The sequence below is a fragment of the Hypanus sabinus genome, chromosome 13, assembly GCF_030144855.1.
Source record: "Hypanus sabinus isolate sHypSab1 chromosome 13, sHypSab1.hap1, whole genome shotgun sequence".
Taxonomy (NCBI): domain Eukaryota; kingdom Metazoa; phylum Chordata; class Chondrichthyes; order Myliobatiformes; family Dasyatidae; genus Hypanus; species Hypanus sabinus.
Genome location: NC_082718.1, coordinates 43,460,499 through 43,480,115, shown reverse-complemented (window position 1 = coordinate 43,480,115; position 19,617 = coordinate 43,460,499). Strand labels below are relative to the sequence as shown.

The 19,617-nt window shown below is 38.9% G+C and overlaps 1 protein-coding gene across 4 annotated transcripts in view; it reads left to right on the top strand.

The window, feature by feature from the left end:
• Nucleotides 1–19,617, top strand: part of apaf1 (apoptotic peptidase activating factor 1) — a 274,267-nt gene that overhangs the window by 39,462 nt on the left and 215,188 nt on the right. For 3 of the 4 annotated variants that reach the window (XM_059987521.1, XM_059987522.1, XM_059987523.1), the window contains exons 6-8: nucleotides 1,117–1,229; nucleotides 8,596–8,727; nucleotides 18,820–19,058. In XM_059987521.1, coding sequence (XP_059843504.1) covers nucleotides 1,117–1,229; nucleotides 8,596–8,727; nucleotides 18,820–19,058 — 484 coding nt within the window. Of the gene's footprint in view, nucleotides 1–1,116; nucleotides 1,230–8,595; nucleotides 8,728–11,798; nucleotides 12,137–18,819; nucleotides 19,059–19,617 lie in introns of those variants that run through there. The other variant, XM_059987524.1, reaches the window with a different exon arrangement.

Genomic DNA, 19,617 nt, shown 5'->3' with positions numbered 1-19,617 from the left:
GCCAGAAGCATTGGTGAAGCAGGGAGTCTGGAGAAGGACTTGGGCAGATTCGAAGAATGGGCAAAGAAGTGGCAGATGGAATATAATGTAGGGAAGTGTATGGTCATACAGTATGTTAGAAGAAATAAAGACCTAGACTAAACAGAGTCCATTCAGAAATCGAAGGTACAAAGTGCCTTTCCCAGTGCAGGATTCCCTAAAAGTTAAATTGTAAATTGAGTTAGTAATGGGAAAGGCAAGTGCAATGTTAACATTCATTTCCAGAGAACTACAATATATTGTAAAAGCAAAGATGTAATGCTGAGGCATTATAAGGCATTATTATTTGAGAGAATGCATTTGGAGTATTTTGGGCCTCATATGTAAGAAACATTTACTCGTATTGGAGAAGGTCCAGAGGAAGTATATGAGAATAATCCCAGGAATGAAAGTGTTGAAGCAAGAGGAGTGCTTGATGGTGCTAGGCCTGTACTTGTTTTCAGAAGAATGAGTAGGGATCTCATTGGAACCTAATGAATATTGAAAGACCTCAAAAGTGGATGTAGAGGGGATGTTTTCATTTGTGGTCAAGTCTCAATCCAGAGGATACAGCCTCAGAGTAGAAGAATATCCTTTTAGAGTTGAAGGACATCCTTTTAGAGTCGCAATGAGGAGGAATTTCTTTAGCTAGAGAGGGAGAAATCTGTGGAATTCTTTGCTACATTTGGCTGTGGAGCCCAAGTCCTTGGGTATATTTAAAGTCAAGGTTACCAGGCTTTTGATTAATAAGGGTGTCAAATATTACAGGAAGAAGGCAGGAGAAAGGGGTTGAGAGGGAAGATAAATCAGCGGTGTTTGAATGGTGGAGCAGACTCGATGGGCCAAATGGTCTAATTTTCTCCTAAAGGCAAATTACAAATATAAAGTCCTTACAGCCAAAAGTTTTTCCAAAAAATTCAGAAAAAAAGTTACTTTAATAGATGTTCAACATAGAAGCAAGAAGTGTGTTTCAAGAAAGCTACATTTGTTAAAATATCTTTTTAATATTTTAATTGATAATAGTCACATCTTTCAGATATTCATTGGGTCTGAAGCACTTTATATGCCCTGAAGTTCTCATTTTTAAATCTAATTCAGATCTCTTTTGGTCCTTGATGATGTTTGGGACAGCTGGGTACTAAAGTGCTTTGATGTTCAGTGTCGTGTTCTGATCACCAGCAGAGATAGGAGCATCGCAGAAGCAGTATCAGGTAATGAGATTTTATTCTTAAAATTGTTGTTGCTATCCTGGAACTTTGAAGAAACAAAGAGATTAAATATTTTTATTTTCAGGTTTGTCATTGTCTGTTTTTAATCTATAAAGGTATTAAACAAGTTCTATTTTTAAATTGTGATCAAGAAATTATGGATGCAGTTGAGCCTTGTGAATAGTGTGACTTCAATTGGTTTTGCTGCCTGAAAGTTGAAGACACTGCAGATGCATTAATCGTAATTTTCTGAAATTGTTTAAGTTTCAGGAAATATGCCTTTTTATTGGAAGATGACTCCATTAGACAGGTAGAGATGGTAGGTAACTACAGTCCTGTCCATTTAACATTGATTTTAGCAACTTCCCCATAATCAACCCATTGGAGGCTGTGTCTGAGTACTTGAACAGTTATCAGTTGATCAAATCCAGTCAGTGTTGATTTATGAAGGATAAGTTATGTCTGATCAGGCTAGTCAGTTTAGTATAGTGGATCTGGGAGTGATTGAAGAAGGGATTTGTGAAAGTGTTACACAAATGGTGACCAGAAGTGTCAATGAGTGGAATTAAAAGTAACTTCATGACATGGATTGAAAATTGACTAGGAGAAAGGATAATAACCATGTACTCTTGACAGGATTATGATGCCATGTAGCAATCTATTCTTGATCTGTGAGATGGAGAGCTGTGAAGGAAATAGTGGATTCAGGTCCTTGCACATAAATGCTTATAAGTTACAGTACTGAGTACAAAATATGTTTTCTGGATTTTATTATAGTGAGAGAAGACTTATGTTTTGTGGGGGTCTTGGAAACAGTGTTGATATGGGCAAAATTTTTAATTCTGTACAAGTATGTAGATCTAAGGTCACTTAAAACACAGGAAAATAAAAATTTTCTCTCAGAGTTGTGATGGAGGGAGCTTTTTTAAAAGACAGATGGATAGGTTGTTGGTCATTATGAAGATGAGTGCTAACTGCTATTTATCTGCAATGTGATGTTCACAGTCTTACCATGAACTTGTTTAATGGTAGGGTAGGTTGGCTAAGTGACCTGTTCTTACCCCTAGTTTGCATTCTGATTTATAGCCGGAAATTTGCTGCAAAAGGAATGTAAGTCATTGCTTTAAACAAGAATTGCCTTAATTTATTTAATTTCTGTAATGTTTTGCCCTCCAGGCTGCTGTAAGAAGCATAGAACTTTCTGTGAACACCACAATCAGTTGTGAATGATTTAGATTGAAAAGTTTTTTATAATTATATAAAGCAGAGAAAGATAATTGATATTGGGCAATGAGGAAATGGTAGAGCCTTTGAATGGCTATTTTGTGTTGGGCTTCACGGTGGAGGACTTGTCTAACACCAGAGAGAGATGTTATGGATGTGATGCGAGATGAGGACCTTGATACAGTAGCTATCACCAAAAAAGTGGTGCCGAGCAAACTTGTGGACCTGAAGATAGACAAGTCCCCTGGTCCTGATGGAATGCATCCCAGGATACTGAAAGGAATAGCAGAAGTTATAGTAGAGGCTTTGGTGATAATTTACCGAAATTCACTGGACTGTGGGCAGGTCCCAGCAGATTGGAAGACAGCGAATGTCACGTCATTGTTCAAAAAAGGACGTAGGCAAAAGGCAGGTAACTATAGGCCAGTTAGCTTAACGTCTGTAGTTGGAAAATGCTTGAAGCTATCATTAAAGAAGAAATAATGAGGGATCTTGAAAGAAATGGATCCATCAGGCAGACACAGCATGGGTTCGGCAAAGGCAGGTCCTGTTTGACAACCTTACTGGAGCTCTTTGAGTATATAACGAGCACAGTGGATAGAGGGGAACAGATGGATGTTATTTACTTGGATTTCCAAAAGATGTTCAATAAGGTGCCACATAAAAGACTTACCCATAAGATAAGAATGCATAGAGTTGGGAGTGATGTATAAGCATGGATAGAGGATTGGTTAACTAATAGAAAGCAGAGGTGTTACTCTGGTTGGCAATCAGTGGTGACTGGTGTGCCACAGGGGTCGGTGCTGGACCCACAACTCTTCATGATATAAATTAATGATTTAGAACAGGGGACTGAGTGTAGTGTATCTAAGTTTGCTGTTGATATTAAATTGAGTGGAAAAGCAAATTATGAGAAGATATGGAGAGTCTGCAGAGAGAGATAGAAGGTTAAGTGAGTGGGCAGGGTTCGGGCAGATGGAGTACAGTGTTGGTAAATGTGAGGTCATCCACTTTGGAAGGACGTGTGAAAAAGCAGATTATTATTTAAAAAATATTAAAAAAAATAGCAGCATGCTGCTGTGCTGAAGGACTTTGGAGTGCTTATGCGAGAATCACAAAAGGTTGGTCTGCAGGTGCAGCAGGCTATCAAGAAGGCAAATGGAATGTTGGCCTTCATGGCTAGAGGGATTGAATTTAAGAGCAGAGAGGTTATGCTGCAACTATACAGGGTACTGGTGAGGCTGCATCTGGAGTACTGTGTGCAGTTCCGGCCTTCTTACTTGAGGAAGGAAATACTGGCTTTGGAGGCAATGCAGAGGAAATTCAGGTTGATTTGTGAGATGAGGGGGTTAGACTGTGAGGAGATTGAGTCGCCTGGGACTATACTCGCTGGAATTCAGAAGAATGAAAGGGGACTGTATAGAAACATATAAAATAATGAAAGGGATAGATACGATAGGGGCAGGAAAGTTGTTTCCATTGGTCGGTGAGGGAACATAAGCTCAAGATTTAGGGAAGTAGATTTGGGATGGAGACGAGGAGGAACTGCTTTTCTCAGAGAGTGGTGAATCTGTGGAATTCTCTGCCCAGGGAAGCAGTGAAGGCTACCTCAGTAAATATATTTAAGCCAAGGTTTGATAGATTTTTGCATAGTAGGGGAATTAAAGGTTATAGGGAAAAGGCAAGTAGATGGAGATGAGCCCATGGCCAGATCAGCCATGATCTTTTTGAATGGCAGAGTAGGTTTGACAGGCTAGATGGCCTACTCCTGCTCTTATTTTTTATGTTCTTATGTAGAACAGAAAATACTGGAAGCACTCAGGACAGATGGCATCTGTGGAAAGAGAAGCAGAATTAATGTGCCAGAACTGGAAGAAGAGAAAACAAATTCATTTCAAACTGTAGATAAAGTGGACAAAAAGGGAATATATCAGTGACAGGGTGAGCCAGGGTTGTTTAGGGCCCCTTATTTAAGAAAAAGTATACTGACATTGGAGAGGGTTCTGAGGAGGTTCAGTAGAATAATTTTGGGAATGAAATGCATATCGTATGAAGAGTGCTTGATTGTTCTAGACCTTTATTCGCTGGAATTTAGAAGAATGAGGGTGGATCTCATTGAAATCTATCAAATGTTGAAAGGCCTAGATAGAGTGGATGTGAAGAGGATGCTTCTTATGGTGGAGGAGTCCAGGACCAGAGGGCATCCTTAGAACGGAAATGAAGAATTTCTTTAGCTGGGATGGCAAATCTGTGAAATTTGTTGCCACAGGCAGCTGTGGAAGCAAAGTCATTGGATGTATAGATGGAGGTTGGCAGGTTCTTGATTAGTCAAAACATGAAAGGTTACGGGGAGAAGGCAGGAGAACGATGTTAAGAGAGCTATGGTGAAATGGTGGAGCAGACTTGATGGGCCAAATAGCCCAATTCTGCCCCGATGTCTGATGGTCTCATGGGATAAATGTAAGAGCACTTTGGTCAGTAGGTTGCTAGGGGTGGTTAGAAGTTGATTGTTAAAAATTGTGCAATACAGAACTCTGTATGTCTATAAAGTCAGACTGTGCTCTTGGAGAGAGAAAAACTGTATCTGCATTGCAGATAGATGATTTGCAGCAGAAGTGGCCAGGTCTGATCCAGAGAAAGTAAGTTAATTGAAGTTCTAGCACTCAAGGTTGATATAAGCCTGGATGGAATGTGATGCTATTTCTCAAGCGCTGGGCCTCATTATGGCAGTACGGCAGATCAAAATGGAAGTGGGATGGGGAAGTAAAGAGGCCGGCGACAAGATTCTTCTAGTAGACCCAGCAGGTTAAATCCACAGAGCCGTTATTCAGTCTTGTAGATGAAGCCACTTTGTGATCTCTGATTGTGGCACAATAGATCGCAAGAAGTGCAAGTGAATTGTTGCTTCACCTGAATAGATTGGGGGGCCCCAGATAATGAAAAGGGAAATTTAAAAAAGGACAATTGTGTTTCTCCTATGGTTGCATATTAAAATGCAAATACACATGGATGATTGGGGTGGTGGGTGGTGGTTGTTGGGGACAGAAGAATAATCCAGGGAATCACAAAGGAGTTAGTCCCCAGAAATATTGAAAGTGAAGGTTTGACGGGAGGAGGGGGGGGAGTGGGAAAAGTGGAATGATGTGCTTGGCGATGGAATCTTGTTGGACCTGGGACAATTTTGCAAAGGATAATCCACGGAATGCCGAGTCTGGTGAGGTAGACAGTGTGGTTGAGGGGATCTCTGATCTGCTCTGACCAGCAGGAAAGAGGATGAGAGCAGAGGTGATGACACATTCCCCACCTCTCCTCCTCCTCTCCTACTTCAAACAAGTTTGGTTTTCTGTTGCCCAGTCTCCACAATGGGTCTTGATCTGAGAAGTTAATTCTTTTTGTTAGATCCTGTTTTTATTTCAGATTAAATAGGAAAGTACGATTCTATTCAGACAGAAGGAAAGTATGAGATGCAGAGCAAATTAAATGTATTTTTAAAAACTCTACAACAGTTAATTGGTTGTGGGGTGGAGATGTAAGGTGCTCATTCCCTCCACTACCCTGCAGGTCGCCCTTGGGCAAGGTGTAACACTAGCTTAGCCCCACCTGATCAGGGTCACATGAAGCCATGAGTGCAGGTGGTGAATGATCCTGTGATGCACACCACATGTCCTGGTTATGCAACTTGTCGCCAGGCAGACAATCTCTGAAGAGTATTGATAATGGCTGGAGTCTTACAAAGACACTGCCCAGATGAAGGCAATGGCAAACCACTTCTGTAGAAAAATTTGCCAAGAACAATCATGGTCATGGATATAGAAAAGAAGCAGGTTAAGGACAGTTGGAAGACCATGATCGCCACATCGTATGACACACCGCTTAATGATGATAATGGTGATGACAGAAGTTTAAAATCTGATCCATGTGACTCCACATTTCTGATCATTTTCAGTGCTATAGAGACTTGAGGTAGCAACAAGCTAAAATTGTCTAAAAATTTGTCTAAAAATACTTGGAACAGAAGTACCTTGGTGGTGGGGTAAACAATGTTATTATATAAAATGTGCATGATTGGAACTTTTGGATCCTTACTTTTACTGATGGTGTTGCCCTCAGATTTCACAGACTTCGTTGTCATATTTTAACACAAGTTCTGCGCCATTATCTCAAAAATTCAGAAGGAATTAGACTCCACAGCATTGAATTCAGTGTTTATGCACCGAACCTCTTGGAAGGGATGAAATCACTGGAATTACCACTACAGAGATTAAATCACATACATGCATATGTAGGAAGAAATGCATATCAGCATTCTTTGCTCTGCGGAGTAGAATTCCGAGGCTTCACAACCTTTTAAATGAAATGCTACTTATTTGAGGCTGATTTCCCCCAACCTTGACATTAATCTTCACTTCTAGAATTTCTCGACACTGGAACTACTCTCAGCATTTGTCCTTCTGACCCTTCCTAGAATTATATATTTGAATGAGATCATCTCTTATTGTTTTAAGCCAGAGAAGTCAGATCAATAAGTTTGCATCTTGAAAGTTAAGGAGCTGCGAAGCAGCAAGGCACTGTCAGACTATTGATCAGACACCTTGAATGAGCCACAAATTTTTGTACTTAAGAAGTGAAGCATCCAAAGCCATGAACTTTAGTAAACTCTGCAGCCACTCTGCTATCTTCCTAGTTGACTGCGGCAGTAAAATAGATTGCTTTGAAAACAAGAAACAATATTGAGTAAGTTTAATCAGAAGCAAGAGAAAATCTGCAGTTGCTGGAAATCCAAGCAACACACACAAAATGCTGGAGGAACTCAGCAGGCCAAGCAGCATCTATGGTTGCATCCACTGCTGAACTTATTTCAAGGATGATAAGTTCAGACTTCAGTTGATGGAATAATAGAGTTTATGGAAAGGGCTAGACTGCTAATGAACAATGCTAAACCATGGGTCGCTGTTGAGGTTGAGTTTGTAATGTTTAAAAGGTATTTATAAAGTATTTGTCCAATATTTTTGCTCAAATTGATACTTCTGCTGGTGTATCATATCTGTGTCTATGTTCTAGACTCCTACACAGGTGTGGGCAAATGCAGGAGAGTCAAATCTTTGCACAGATGATCACTGCTATTGTGGTCCATTGTTGGTGTACAGTTATGGAGCATGAACTTATGCTGGGGAATCAGCCTACTGAACTTGTGTTAGGTGGGAAGAGATGGTGATGTTGCAACTCCAGTGGAAAAGACAAAAGGGAGAATTTAAATATTATGAACAATTTCAAATTTAAATTGTTTATTTTCCCACTGCTGCCTGTGAGGAGTTTGTATATTCTCCCCGTAACTGCAGGGGTTTTCTCCCAGTGCCCTAGCTTCCAACCACAGTCCAAAGGTCTACCAGTTGGTAGTTTAGTTGGTCATTGTAAATTATCCCATGATTAGGCTATGGTTAAATCGGAGTATTGCTGGCTGGCACGCTCAAAGGGCCGAAAGGGCCTATTCAGCAATGTATCTGAGTAAAGAAATAAAATTAAAATCTTCTTGTTCACTTTTGTGCTCCAAATTTCTCAATTTTTTATTAATGCATTTAATAGTTCTTGAACATTTTTGGATGCTTGGGAGAAAATTCAAAAATATTCAGGCATTTGACAGTTTTGACAGTTGATTCAACCTTGGTGGGTTATGACTTTGACTGTCAAAGTATTTCTTTCAAACTGGTAGGGTTCTGTCCTGCTTGGAGCCTTGCTGATTAACGATTTTCTTTTTGCTGGATCTCATTATATGTGCACATGGAACTCATGCTATTTGAAACTAAGAATTAAACAATGCAGTGTAATTGCAGGAACATGTAAGTGGAGTTACAATCTTTAGCAACCATGGGCACAATCAGAGAATAGTCTGTTACTTCTGTGTTCTTGTAAAGGCTTCATTGAGAACTGGAGCCCACACAAGGATGAAGTTGTACCTGACCATTAGCTACCACTCTCTGCAGATGAAAGTGGAAAAATGAGTAGAGAATAACCCACTGGGAATGATTCACATTTATCTCTGAAGATGTTGAATCATTTGGGTTGTTAGTGAAGTGTTGCTAGTTAGCATTACTAATTAGATAAGTTAAACCTGAAAACTGATAAAACATTTTAACATGTTTTGCAGGGAATCAATTTCACATTTTTGTGCAAAGTGGTTTGAGCAATAACAAGGGGCTAGAGATACTGGCACGTTTTGCTAACATGAAGATCTCCTATTTGCCAGAGGAAGCGCACAGCATAGTGCAGGAATGCAAAGGTAAGTTTTTAATGGACTGTGGCAGCAGACTAAATTGCATAACAAATCAGGAATCTCATTGAATACAATTGGAGTGAAGTTTATAATCAAGAAGAGATTTTTCTTTATATAGAATTGTTGGGTTGTTATTTTGCTATGTTGCTGCAGTACTTAGTTTTGCCACTGAATGGCAGTGCAACACAAAATTTCAGTTTCCAAGTTCATTTTTTTTAATGAAGAACAATAGCAATGTGGGATCTTGTTGAATTGTAGTATATTCTTACTTTCTATACAGTACTTGTGCATCTTGTTCAGTATATATGTACACAATATATAAGCTATTGTGCATCACAAGGATCTTGAATGCAGTCGTATGATTTAAATCGCTCACAGATGACATATTCTTGCCTATCATATTATGCCTATCAAAAACTGTTAGTTTTAACACTGAATTACATACATCATTCATGGTTTCATTCTAATTTTGGAAAATGATTTTTCCGGTAGCAGGGTTGATAGATATTAAGATCCAAGAACATAAATTCAGTTTGTGATTTGAATATGTTTTGTAAGGGAATATAGTTTCATGGATTTTTCATAGTGACTCATACCCATTTATTATACATAAATGTCATCATTGTGATGTATTTCTTTATCATGCAAATGCTTATTGCTTCACTTAGCAATAAATTGATAAATTCACGTTGCCACCAACCCAATGTATGTTGATTCATACTTTACCTTTAAGGTGAGGGTCCTAGCTTAAAAAATAACATTTTGAAAAAACTTATAAATGGTTTTCTTAAAATTAGTTAGACTTTGTAGTCTTTAAGAGAAAGGTACCCAAGTTTCTATTTTATCTGGGGCAGTAAAATATTCCTATTCTTACAAAATAGCCTTCCTTCCCACTTGAGTCTGGGCAGCTATAAGTGAAATTGTTAAAATATTTCAGTAATACAGTATGCTGGAGGAGCTCAGCAGGTCAGGCAGCATGTATGGATGGGAATAACCAGTCGACGTTTCGGACTGAGGCACTCCCGATGAAGGGTCTCAGCCGGAAATGCCGATTGCTTGTTCCCATCCATGGATGCTGCCTGACCTGCTGAGCTCCTCCAACACATTATGTGTATTGCTGTGGATTTCCAGACATCTGCAGTACCTCTTGTGTCTAAAATATTTCAGAAATTTTATCTGTGGCAGATACTTCATATCTGTTCAAAATACATTTCAGGGTTAGACAATTTCTGTCACATTCTTTTACTGGAGTTGAATCATTCCAGCTTAATTGAGCTACCTGTGAACCAAGAACAATTAGAATTTGTGGCTTCTAAAGGAAACTATCCTGAAAAAGTCATATTGGCCTGAAATTTATGAAAGTAACAATGGGGAAAATGCTGGTGCCTACAGTCTTCACTGAGAAGAACATCTGGAAATTTCTCATGGGCAATTAAGTGTGGAATGCACCAAATGGTGTTGATGACAACCATCTCTTCTATCAGGTGCACTGTTGTTTTAAATAAAGATAAAAATGTTATGTCTCCTGTTATGAGTTACTGACCTTCGAATTGCTTGCGTAATCTTTATCACCGCTGACCATCTATCTAGCCCAATATAAAGTGATGAATACCATCATTCTCTCGGTAAAATTTAAAAATTGATTGACTTTTTTAAAGCTTGTGAATATTTTTGTTACTGTCTTAATCCACTATGTATTTCCAATCTTTGGTTTTCTGTGAAATTAGACCATAAGACATAAGAGCATTTACACCATTTGGCCCATCGATTCTGCTCTACCGTTCCATCATGGCTGATTTAATGTGTGATTAACTCAATCCCATCTGTGCTGGTACACTTGAGATCAATGCCAAGAATAAAGCATTCAGAAGAAGAAAGCAGTGTTGGTTCTTTATTTCTTAACATTAAATAGTTCAATAACTTCACAAGTGCAGCACATAAAGTTCATGTCTATACATCTTTATGACTGCAGTGTTCAGTCATTACCAACTAGGTTGTTTATTACTTTGCAACAATTTAGTGAGTAGCTGTGTGAGTTGTAATCCTCACTTCTTATCTCCTGCTTTGCTGTAGGCAAGAATTGTTCATTCTGATTCTGTTCCTCCTCCCTGTTACCTACCACAGTGAAAGATGCAACACATTCCCTATAAATAGTTCCAAATTCAAAGTGACATTGTATTTGAGGAAATCTATGCTCTGGAGCCTGCTAAAACTTTTGGAGTAGCTTTAATTGAGGTCAGTGATGCATTGCTTTCTATAGTAAAATCTGGGCCAATATGTTTTATGTAATGTCCCCGTCTTTTTGTTAGTTCCTAACAAACTAATGGATAGCTTCTAATCAGCACTGACCAGGTTTTCTTATTTCAACAATTCTCATGCAAGTTTTCTGTCTGTCACAGTTTGAGCAAATGTAGGGATAAGCACCGCAGCGTTTATGTTTGAAAGGGAGATGTCAGGGCACAGGGAAGGCTGGGTGTGGGAAGAACTGGTCAGGGAGTCGTTGCAGAAAGTGGGGGAAGAAGAGAAAGATGTGAATAGTGATGGGATTATGTTGGATAACCTGCAGCTCTACCAACCTAGTCCCCTGCATTCAGTATTCAATGTGGCCTCGACATTGAGGGGAAGCAAGCGCTGTGTAGTCACCTGTATTTCTGTCAGGCTTCTGGTTGTGTGTCATTTCCACTCCCACACCAGCCTTTCTCCCTGCTTTCTGTTTATATTTCGGGTATCTGCATTTTTTAGGTACAATTTCATTTAGTGTTTTTATAATTAGTATAAATCATTAGCTTTTAACCATTCAGCGAGGCCATTTGCAACATATCTACCCGCTGCTTCTTGTGCAAATAGTGTTGTTTCCTCAGGTGGACTCATTCATTCAAACCTGGCAATAGTTTTTGTTTATAAACGTTGCAGTAAAGGGGTTTGAATTTCAAAGCCTGTTTCTTCCTTTCTGTATTATATTTTCTCTCCAACTTTATCTGATAACAATTAATTAGGATTGTTTGAGTTTGAGTCCAAGGGCTCCAGGACTTCTAACAGTGAGCAGTCTGATGTCATTCTTATTTTCGCTTGCATAGGACGAAGAAATCCTCCATCAGGACCACAACCTTGCCGTCTGGTTTGGAGGTTTACATGCTTAATGACTTGGAGAGCTGGAGTGAAGGCCTTGTGCTTTGGTTCTTGGTAGAGGCACCCAAGCCAAACAGGGCAAAGGGCAGAGGATGGACTAACAGTCGTCCACCATTCCTCCAAATTTGAGGGTTCATCTCAGGATGAACACCCTGACTGGTCAAAAAACAAATGTTATGGAAACAGCAATGAAGTAATCTTTTATACAGTGGGATGGAGGACCTTCATTGCTGCCCTAAACACCAGCAGTGTAATGGGCAGTAAGTAAACAATTAAGGAGGAAGAAATGCCAGTATCACTGAACTGAAAAACAGAAGCCAGTAGTACATGAGAAACTTCACTATCATGTATTATTTATTTGAGTGCCACATTGTTAAACACAATAAAAATAATGTATTGACACAGTTACATAATTTCGTTCATTTGACTTTTCTCAAACTGCTGTAAACTAGAGCACTGAGATTCATGTGCTTTACTTATCTGGCCTGTTCTGACAGATGGTGTTGCAGCAACTTAGCATGCTGTATGTGCAGATGGCAGTGTATACCTTCAGGTACCTGTTTCATGGAGAAATATAGAACAAAGTGTACCTCTCCTGCAGGTGATTAGGAATTTCTTGTTCCATAAACTTGAAGGCTGTGGTCTTAACTGTCATTAGTAAGTAAGGCAATGAATTTCCGTTTTGGATCATGTCAGAAATCTAAGCTGTCATTTCCTTTGGCAAAGGAGTGGTCATATATATTCACCTGTGTTCTCATGGCAGCAGGTTGGATAGCACAGAGATCCTTCTGTTTTGTTGTGAAGTGTCAACCTAGATTTTGTACTTTAAGCTCTAAAGCAGGAGTTCCCAGTTTTTTTTTCCATATGCAATGGACCAATACCATTAAGCAAGGTGTCCATTGTCCCCAGGTTGGAAACCCCTGGTCTAAAGTCAGGCTTGGACTAATGACTTCCTGTTTTACTAAAACACACTCACATTGTTACCCTGCGGATGCCCATCCACAGTCTCTTGCTCTGCTAAGCAGTTGAATTGTGAGGTGAATTTAAGGTTAATTATAACATACAGTGTTTTGAACATCTTTCCCCACTGCATTGCATTGTTTTAACCTATAGGTCTCTCCTTGGATAAGAAACTCTGTAATTGTTTACTTCTGTGCTACTGGAATTGTTTAACTGATAATTGCTCGGTGTAAATATTTGACGATGCTGCATACATCCGATCAAGAAATTAATGGAAAATTGTGACATCTTTATTAGCCAGCTTTATTCTGACCTTGGAGTCTAGCTATGTCAAAAACCTGGGGCACTTTGAGTTGCCATTACACAATCTCTTATGTCTGTCTTTCTCAGATTACTGAACACCAGAGTTTTGACCTTCAGAATTTTTTTTCTGTGTGTTAATATACCCATTTTTGACTTGGGCAGATTGTTACCATTTGTTCATATTCCAGTTCCTTTAAATAGAAATACTCCTGCTCTAATCATAAAAGTGCTTGGCTAACCATGTTGAATTGCGGGGCTGAATATGATTTATTTATTCACATTTGTTCACTTCATTCTTTGGATTATTTGTCAGTTTGAGTACATTCCCTGCTTCCTGGATCAACTGTATTTAAGCTTTAAGCCTAAGAAGCTCAGATGTTATAAATCATTTTTATAAGGCTGGAGTTCTTACAAATGTATAAAAAAACTCGTGCAATAACATGTAGCTTTTCTAATAGCCTTAGTCTATTCACTATTACCAAAAATCTAATTGTTGCAAAGTATGGTTCACATTCTTTTCCCACCCTCTTTTCCAATCTTCTCTTGTTTCTAAAGACAATGACTCTTTGCTGAAATACAGTTCAGGAGCTGAAGATTCAAATACTGAGATTCGATTGTCGCTGACACTCTCACTTTAAAAATGATCAAAAATTCCTGATGACATTGGGAAATAGTGGCAAGGTAAAGTTGCTGAGTTCAATTACGTAAAGGTTTGGAATTAGAAGCATGTGTGACATAACTGCTTTAATGGATTACAGTAAAACTCCAATAATCCAGCACCCATGGGTGGTGCTGGACTGGCAGATTTTCTGTGCTACTGAATGTCATCCCCATTAATATCCCAATAAAGTTTTAATACACTTTTTAATGTTACGCAAGAGTACTATAAATTTTCTAGTGAGCCAGTTGAGTTTAAAAGCAGTGCTGGAACAGAACATGCTCTGTTTAAAGGGAATAATGGAAATGGGGCCCTTGTGAGGTTAAAGGGAGCAATGAAAATGGGGCCTTGTGAGGTGATAAGGGAATGTGATAAACAAAATTCAGTGAACTAGATGCTGAACCTTAGGAATTATGAACAACTGGATGTCAGGCTATCGGAGTTTTACTGTAGTCCTGGTAGATGCTTTTATGTAGTTTTAAAGAGGAGCATTGATCTTCTGCGCTTCCATTTTACATCAGGGCCCAATGGTAATCTCTTTTGTGATCTATGGGATTACGCAAAATAACATCCACTTCTACGAAAAATATTCCCATTAAAAATGCAAAGCTTCTTTCAAGAAGCTTTGTGGATGAAGTCCAAGTATTAAAGATCGGGTGATCAGGAGGTAAACCAAAATCATGAAGCTCTAAATGGTTTGAGAAGGTAAATTAGTGAACACCAGATGTTTGCATGAAATGTGAATAGGAAAGGAATGGCTCTGGACTGCAGGAGATAATGTAGGATAATGAATAAGTTCAGAGCTCACCACAAGTAGTACCATAGCAGAAGAAGGAGAATAATCTGAAATCTAATATTAAAAAGAGGGAAAGATCATAGATTGCTACTCATTTAGCACAGGTGCTAGTGAGACTATATCAGTAGTTCAGTAGTTCCATTTAATATCATGGAATGCATACAATGTACAACCTGAAATTTTCATTCTTCGCAGGGATCCACAAAAACAGAAGAGTACCCCAAAGAATGAGTGACAGTAAAAAACATTACTGTCCCACTCCCCCTCCCACACACAGGTAGCAGTAGAGCTGTTTCCCCCACCTTCCTCCCACTTATTTCAGTAAAAAAAATGTTGTTGGTAGAACTTCAGGTGGTGATGAGAGGGCGTATAGGGGTGAGATGCCAACTAGTGAAGTGATGCTACAGCCTGGCATTAATGTCAGTGAGATGTAAGAGCTGATTGTGGACTTCAGGAAGGGTAAAATGAAGGAATACATAACAATCCTCATAGAGGGATCAGAAGTGGAGAGAGTGAGCAGCTTCAAGTTCCTGGGTGTCAAGATCTCTGAGGATCTAACCTGGTTCCAACATATCGATGTAGTTATAAAGAAGGCAAGGCAGCGACTATATTAGGAGTTTGAAGTGTTTTAGCATGTCAACAAATACACTCAAAAACTTCTATAGTTGTACCATGGAGAGCATTCTGACAGGCTGCATCACTGTCTGGTATGGAGGGGCTATTGCAAATGACCAAGAAAAGCTGCAGAAGGTTGTAAATCTAGTCAGCTCCATCTTGGGTACTAGCCTACATCTTCAGGGAGCGGTGTCTCAGAAAGGCAGCGTCCATTATTAAGGACTTCCAGCACCCAGGGCATGCCCTTTTCTCACTGTTACCACCAGGTAGGAGGTACAGAAGTCTGAAGGCAGAGACTCAGTGATTCAGGAACAGCTTCTTTCCTCTACCATCTGATTCCTAAATGGACATTGAATCTTTGGACACTATCTCACTTTTTTAAATATACAGCATTTCTCTTTTTGCACATTTTTTTAAAAAATCTATTCAATATACGTAATTGATTTACTTGTTTATTATTATAATTTTTTCTCTCTGCTAGATTATGTATTGCATTGAACTGCTGCTGCTAAGTTAACGAGTTTCACGTCACATGCCAGTGATAATAAACCTGATTCTGACAAAAGCAAACACTCGGTGATTTATGGTGTTGAAATCTGTGTGGCTCCCCTCCCCCCCCCCAGTTCTCTGACTCGAGAATTGGTAACAAACTCTCGCCTACCAATGAGAGGGAGAGGGGAGTTCATTGAGTACAGAGCCCTCTGACAGCTGATCCACCGTTCCCGATATTCTGATCCTGGAATATTCTGTGCAATTCTTATGTGAACTATAGGAAGAATATAGAACCATTGGTAACAGTTCAGTTCGGTCTTGTTAAAGGTGTAGTTTGGAGAGAAGAAGTGCCAAACTCTATGTATATATTCAGTGTTTTTAAGGAAGTATCCTGATTTGATAGAGATTATCATCACAGAACACAGATTTATGTAGAAAATAGAAACAGTACACAGGTGCTTTCAGTTTTACTATTTTGCTTGTGGGTTATTTTGGCTGTTGAAATGATTGCTACTACCATCAGGAAGAAGTACAAGAGTCTCAGGACTCACACCACCACACACATGCCCTATCACTGAACTGTTTCCACAACCTATGGACTCACCTTCAAGGACTCTTCATCTCATGTTCTCGATATTTATTGTTTGTTCATTCATTATTTTTTCTTTTGTATTTACACATTAGTTGTCTGTACTGCTGGGTGTGGTCTTCCATTAATTCTGTTGTACTTCTTGGATTTACTGTGTATGCCTGCAAGAAATTGAATCTCAGGGTTGTATATGGTGACATACAAAAGTTTGGGCACCCCTGGTCAAAATTTCTGTTACTGTGAATAGTTAAGTGAGTAGAAGATAAAGTGATCTCCAAGAGTCATAAAGTTAACCATGAGACATTCTTTACAACATCTTAAGCAAGGTTAGTGCATTATTTTTGTTTTGTACAATTTTAGAGAGGGGAAAAAAGGGAAAGGAGCACCATGCAAAGGTTTGGGCACCCCAAGGGATTTGAGCTCTCAGATAACTTTTACCAAGGTCTCAGACATTACTTAGCTTGTTCGAGCTATGGCTTGTTCACAGTCATCATTAGGAAAGGCCAGGTGATGCAAATTTCAAAGCTTTATAAATACCCTGACTCCTCAAACCTTGTCCCAAAAATCAGCAACCATGGGCTCCTCTAAGCACCTGCCTAGCACTCTGAAAATTAAAATAAATCATGCCCACAAAGCAGAAGAAGGCTATAAGAAGACAGCAAAGCATTTTCAGGTAGCCATTTCTTCAGTTCGTAATGTAATTAAGAAATGACAGTTAACAGGAACAGTGGAGGTCAGGTTGAGGTCTGGAAGACCAGGAAAACTTTCCAAAAGCACTGCTTATAGTATTGCTAGAAAAGCAAATCAAAACTCCCGTTTGACTGCAAAAGACCTTCAGGAAGATTTAGCAGACTCTGGAGTGGTGATGCACTGTTCTACTGTGTAGCGACACCTGCACAAATATGACCTTCATGGAAGAGTCATCAGAAGAAAACCTTTCCTGCATCCTCGCCAAAAAGTTCAGCATCAGAGGTTTGCAAAGGAACATCTAAACAAGCCTGATGCATTTTGCCTGTGGACTGATGAAGTTAAAATAGAACTATTTGGCCGCAATGAGCAAAGGTAAGTTTGGAGAAAAAGGGTGCAGAATTTCATGAAAAGAACACCTCTCCAACTGTAAAGCGCGGGGGTAGATCAATCATGCCTTGGGTTTGTGTTGCAGCCAGTGGCACGGGGAACAGTCCACTGATAGAGGGAAGAATGAATTCAATTAAATACCAGCAAATTCTGGAAACAAACATCACACCATCTGTAAAAAAGCTGAAGATGAAAAGAAGATGGCTTCTACAACAGGATAATGATCCTAAATACACCTCAAAATCCACAATGGACTACCTCAAGAGGCGCAAGCTGGAGGTTTTGCCATGGCCCTCACAGTCCCCCAATCTGAACATCATTGAAAATCTGTGGATAGACCTCAAAAGAGCAATGCATGCAAGACGGCCCAAGAATCTCACAGAACTAGGAGCCTTTTGCAAGGAAGAATGGGCAAAAATCCCCCAAACAAGAATTGAAAGACTCTTAGCTAGCTACAGAAAGCATTTACAAGCTGTGATACTTGCCAAAGGGGGTGTTACTATATACTGCCCATGCAGGGTGCCCAAACTTTTGCTTTGGGCCCTTTTCCTTGTTTGTTATTTCGAAACTGTAAAAGATGGAAATAAAAAAGAAATCTTGCTTAAATTATTAAAGAATGGTGTCATCTTTAACTTTATGCCTTTTGGAAATCAGGTCATCTTTTACTCGTTAGCTATTCAGAAGAACAGAAATTTTGACTGAGGTGCCCAAACTTTTGCATACCACAGTATATGTACTTTGGTAATAAATTTACTTTGAACTTATCTGGAGATAGTGATTTAGATCTTGTGTATTGCTATTTCACTCTCAATGGCAATTAGCTACAATTAGAAAACATATCACTAGAAGTTGGTGTTTATCTTAGTATTAATGTGCATGTGAATGTTAAAGGACATATTTTCCCCCTCTAATGGTGTACTTTTTACAGTTGTGTCGATGGAAGGAGTGACTTACCAACTGGAATACAGAGAACTGAATGGTTTATCTTTAATTCTTTGTCAGTTTATGTAACTAAATCTGGAAATGTTGACCTGAGGGCACTTATTAGCATATATTTTTATGCAATCGATTGATTCCTTTAACAAAATGAAGGGATGGGTGACTGAGCTCCAGCTTCTGGCTACAGTCATACTATCATATTTTGTATTTCCTCAGGGCATAGGAGGTGACCATTTGGCCCATTGAGTTGGTGCTGGTTCTCTAAGCATTCCCATCTTTCCCGTTCTTCCATTTATTCTGTAATTTATTCTCTCACATACCCATGAGCTCCTTCCCTTCTGAAAAACAAAGTTCAGTTTTCTTTCGCAGTTGTGAGGAAAAAAAATTTGTGTAGAATCATATATTGTTTAAAAAAGTTTTAATCATATTATGAAACACTACTTGCCAGCATAATAGCTGTCTTTTCCCTGGTTGAGATTTTATAAAGCTATATTTCTCAAATTTAAAAAAAAATTAGAAACTTATATTAATATTTTTCAGGTTCTCCTCTGGTCGTCTCCCTCATCGGTGCTCTATTGCGAGAATTTCCAAACCGGTGGTCGTATTACCTCAAACAGCTGCAGGGTAAACAGTTCAAAAGAATTCGTAAGTCGTCCTCCTATGATTATGAGGCACTTGATGAGGCTATGGCAATTAGCATTGACGTTTTGGAGAAGAACCATAGAGAATACTACAAGGACCTCTCCATACTAAAAAAAGATGTGAAAGTGCCAACTAAAGTAAGTTCTGCTGTCTTCTAATAACCCGTGAATTTGTGTTTTAATTTTTGATTGGCATCTCCCAATGGTGACGTGCACGAGCAATCTGTGTGGAGTTGCCCTTCCAGCTCCAGTCTGGGAATTTAATAGGGAGCTTTGAGTAAATAGTAAACTGTGTGATGTTCTTTACAGATGGCTGTTTGAGGTTATTGAAAAGGTACTCTGAAAAATAAATTGTATTTTCATTTGCTGTGTTCCGGAATAAGCAGCACCATCTGCAAATTGGATACCAGTAATATTTATGAAAATCTATCACTTCTATGGTAGGCCATTTTGAAACTTTTCTTCAGTGAGTTATAAAGCTTTTGTTATGTCTTTCTTTTTCAATCTTTTTATTATTATTAATAATATGAACAAAATACAAATGATATATTAATAAAGAAATTACAAACATACAAATTCCATTACAGATGAAAAAAAAACATAGACAATGGTTACAGTATAAATGAGTTTACCAAAACATGAACCATACAGTATATGTCTGAACATAATAAGTCTAGATATTTCATAATATATGATA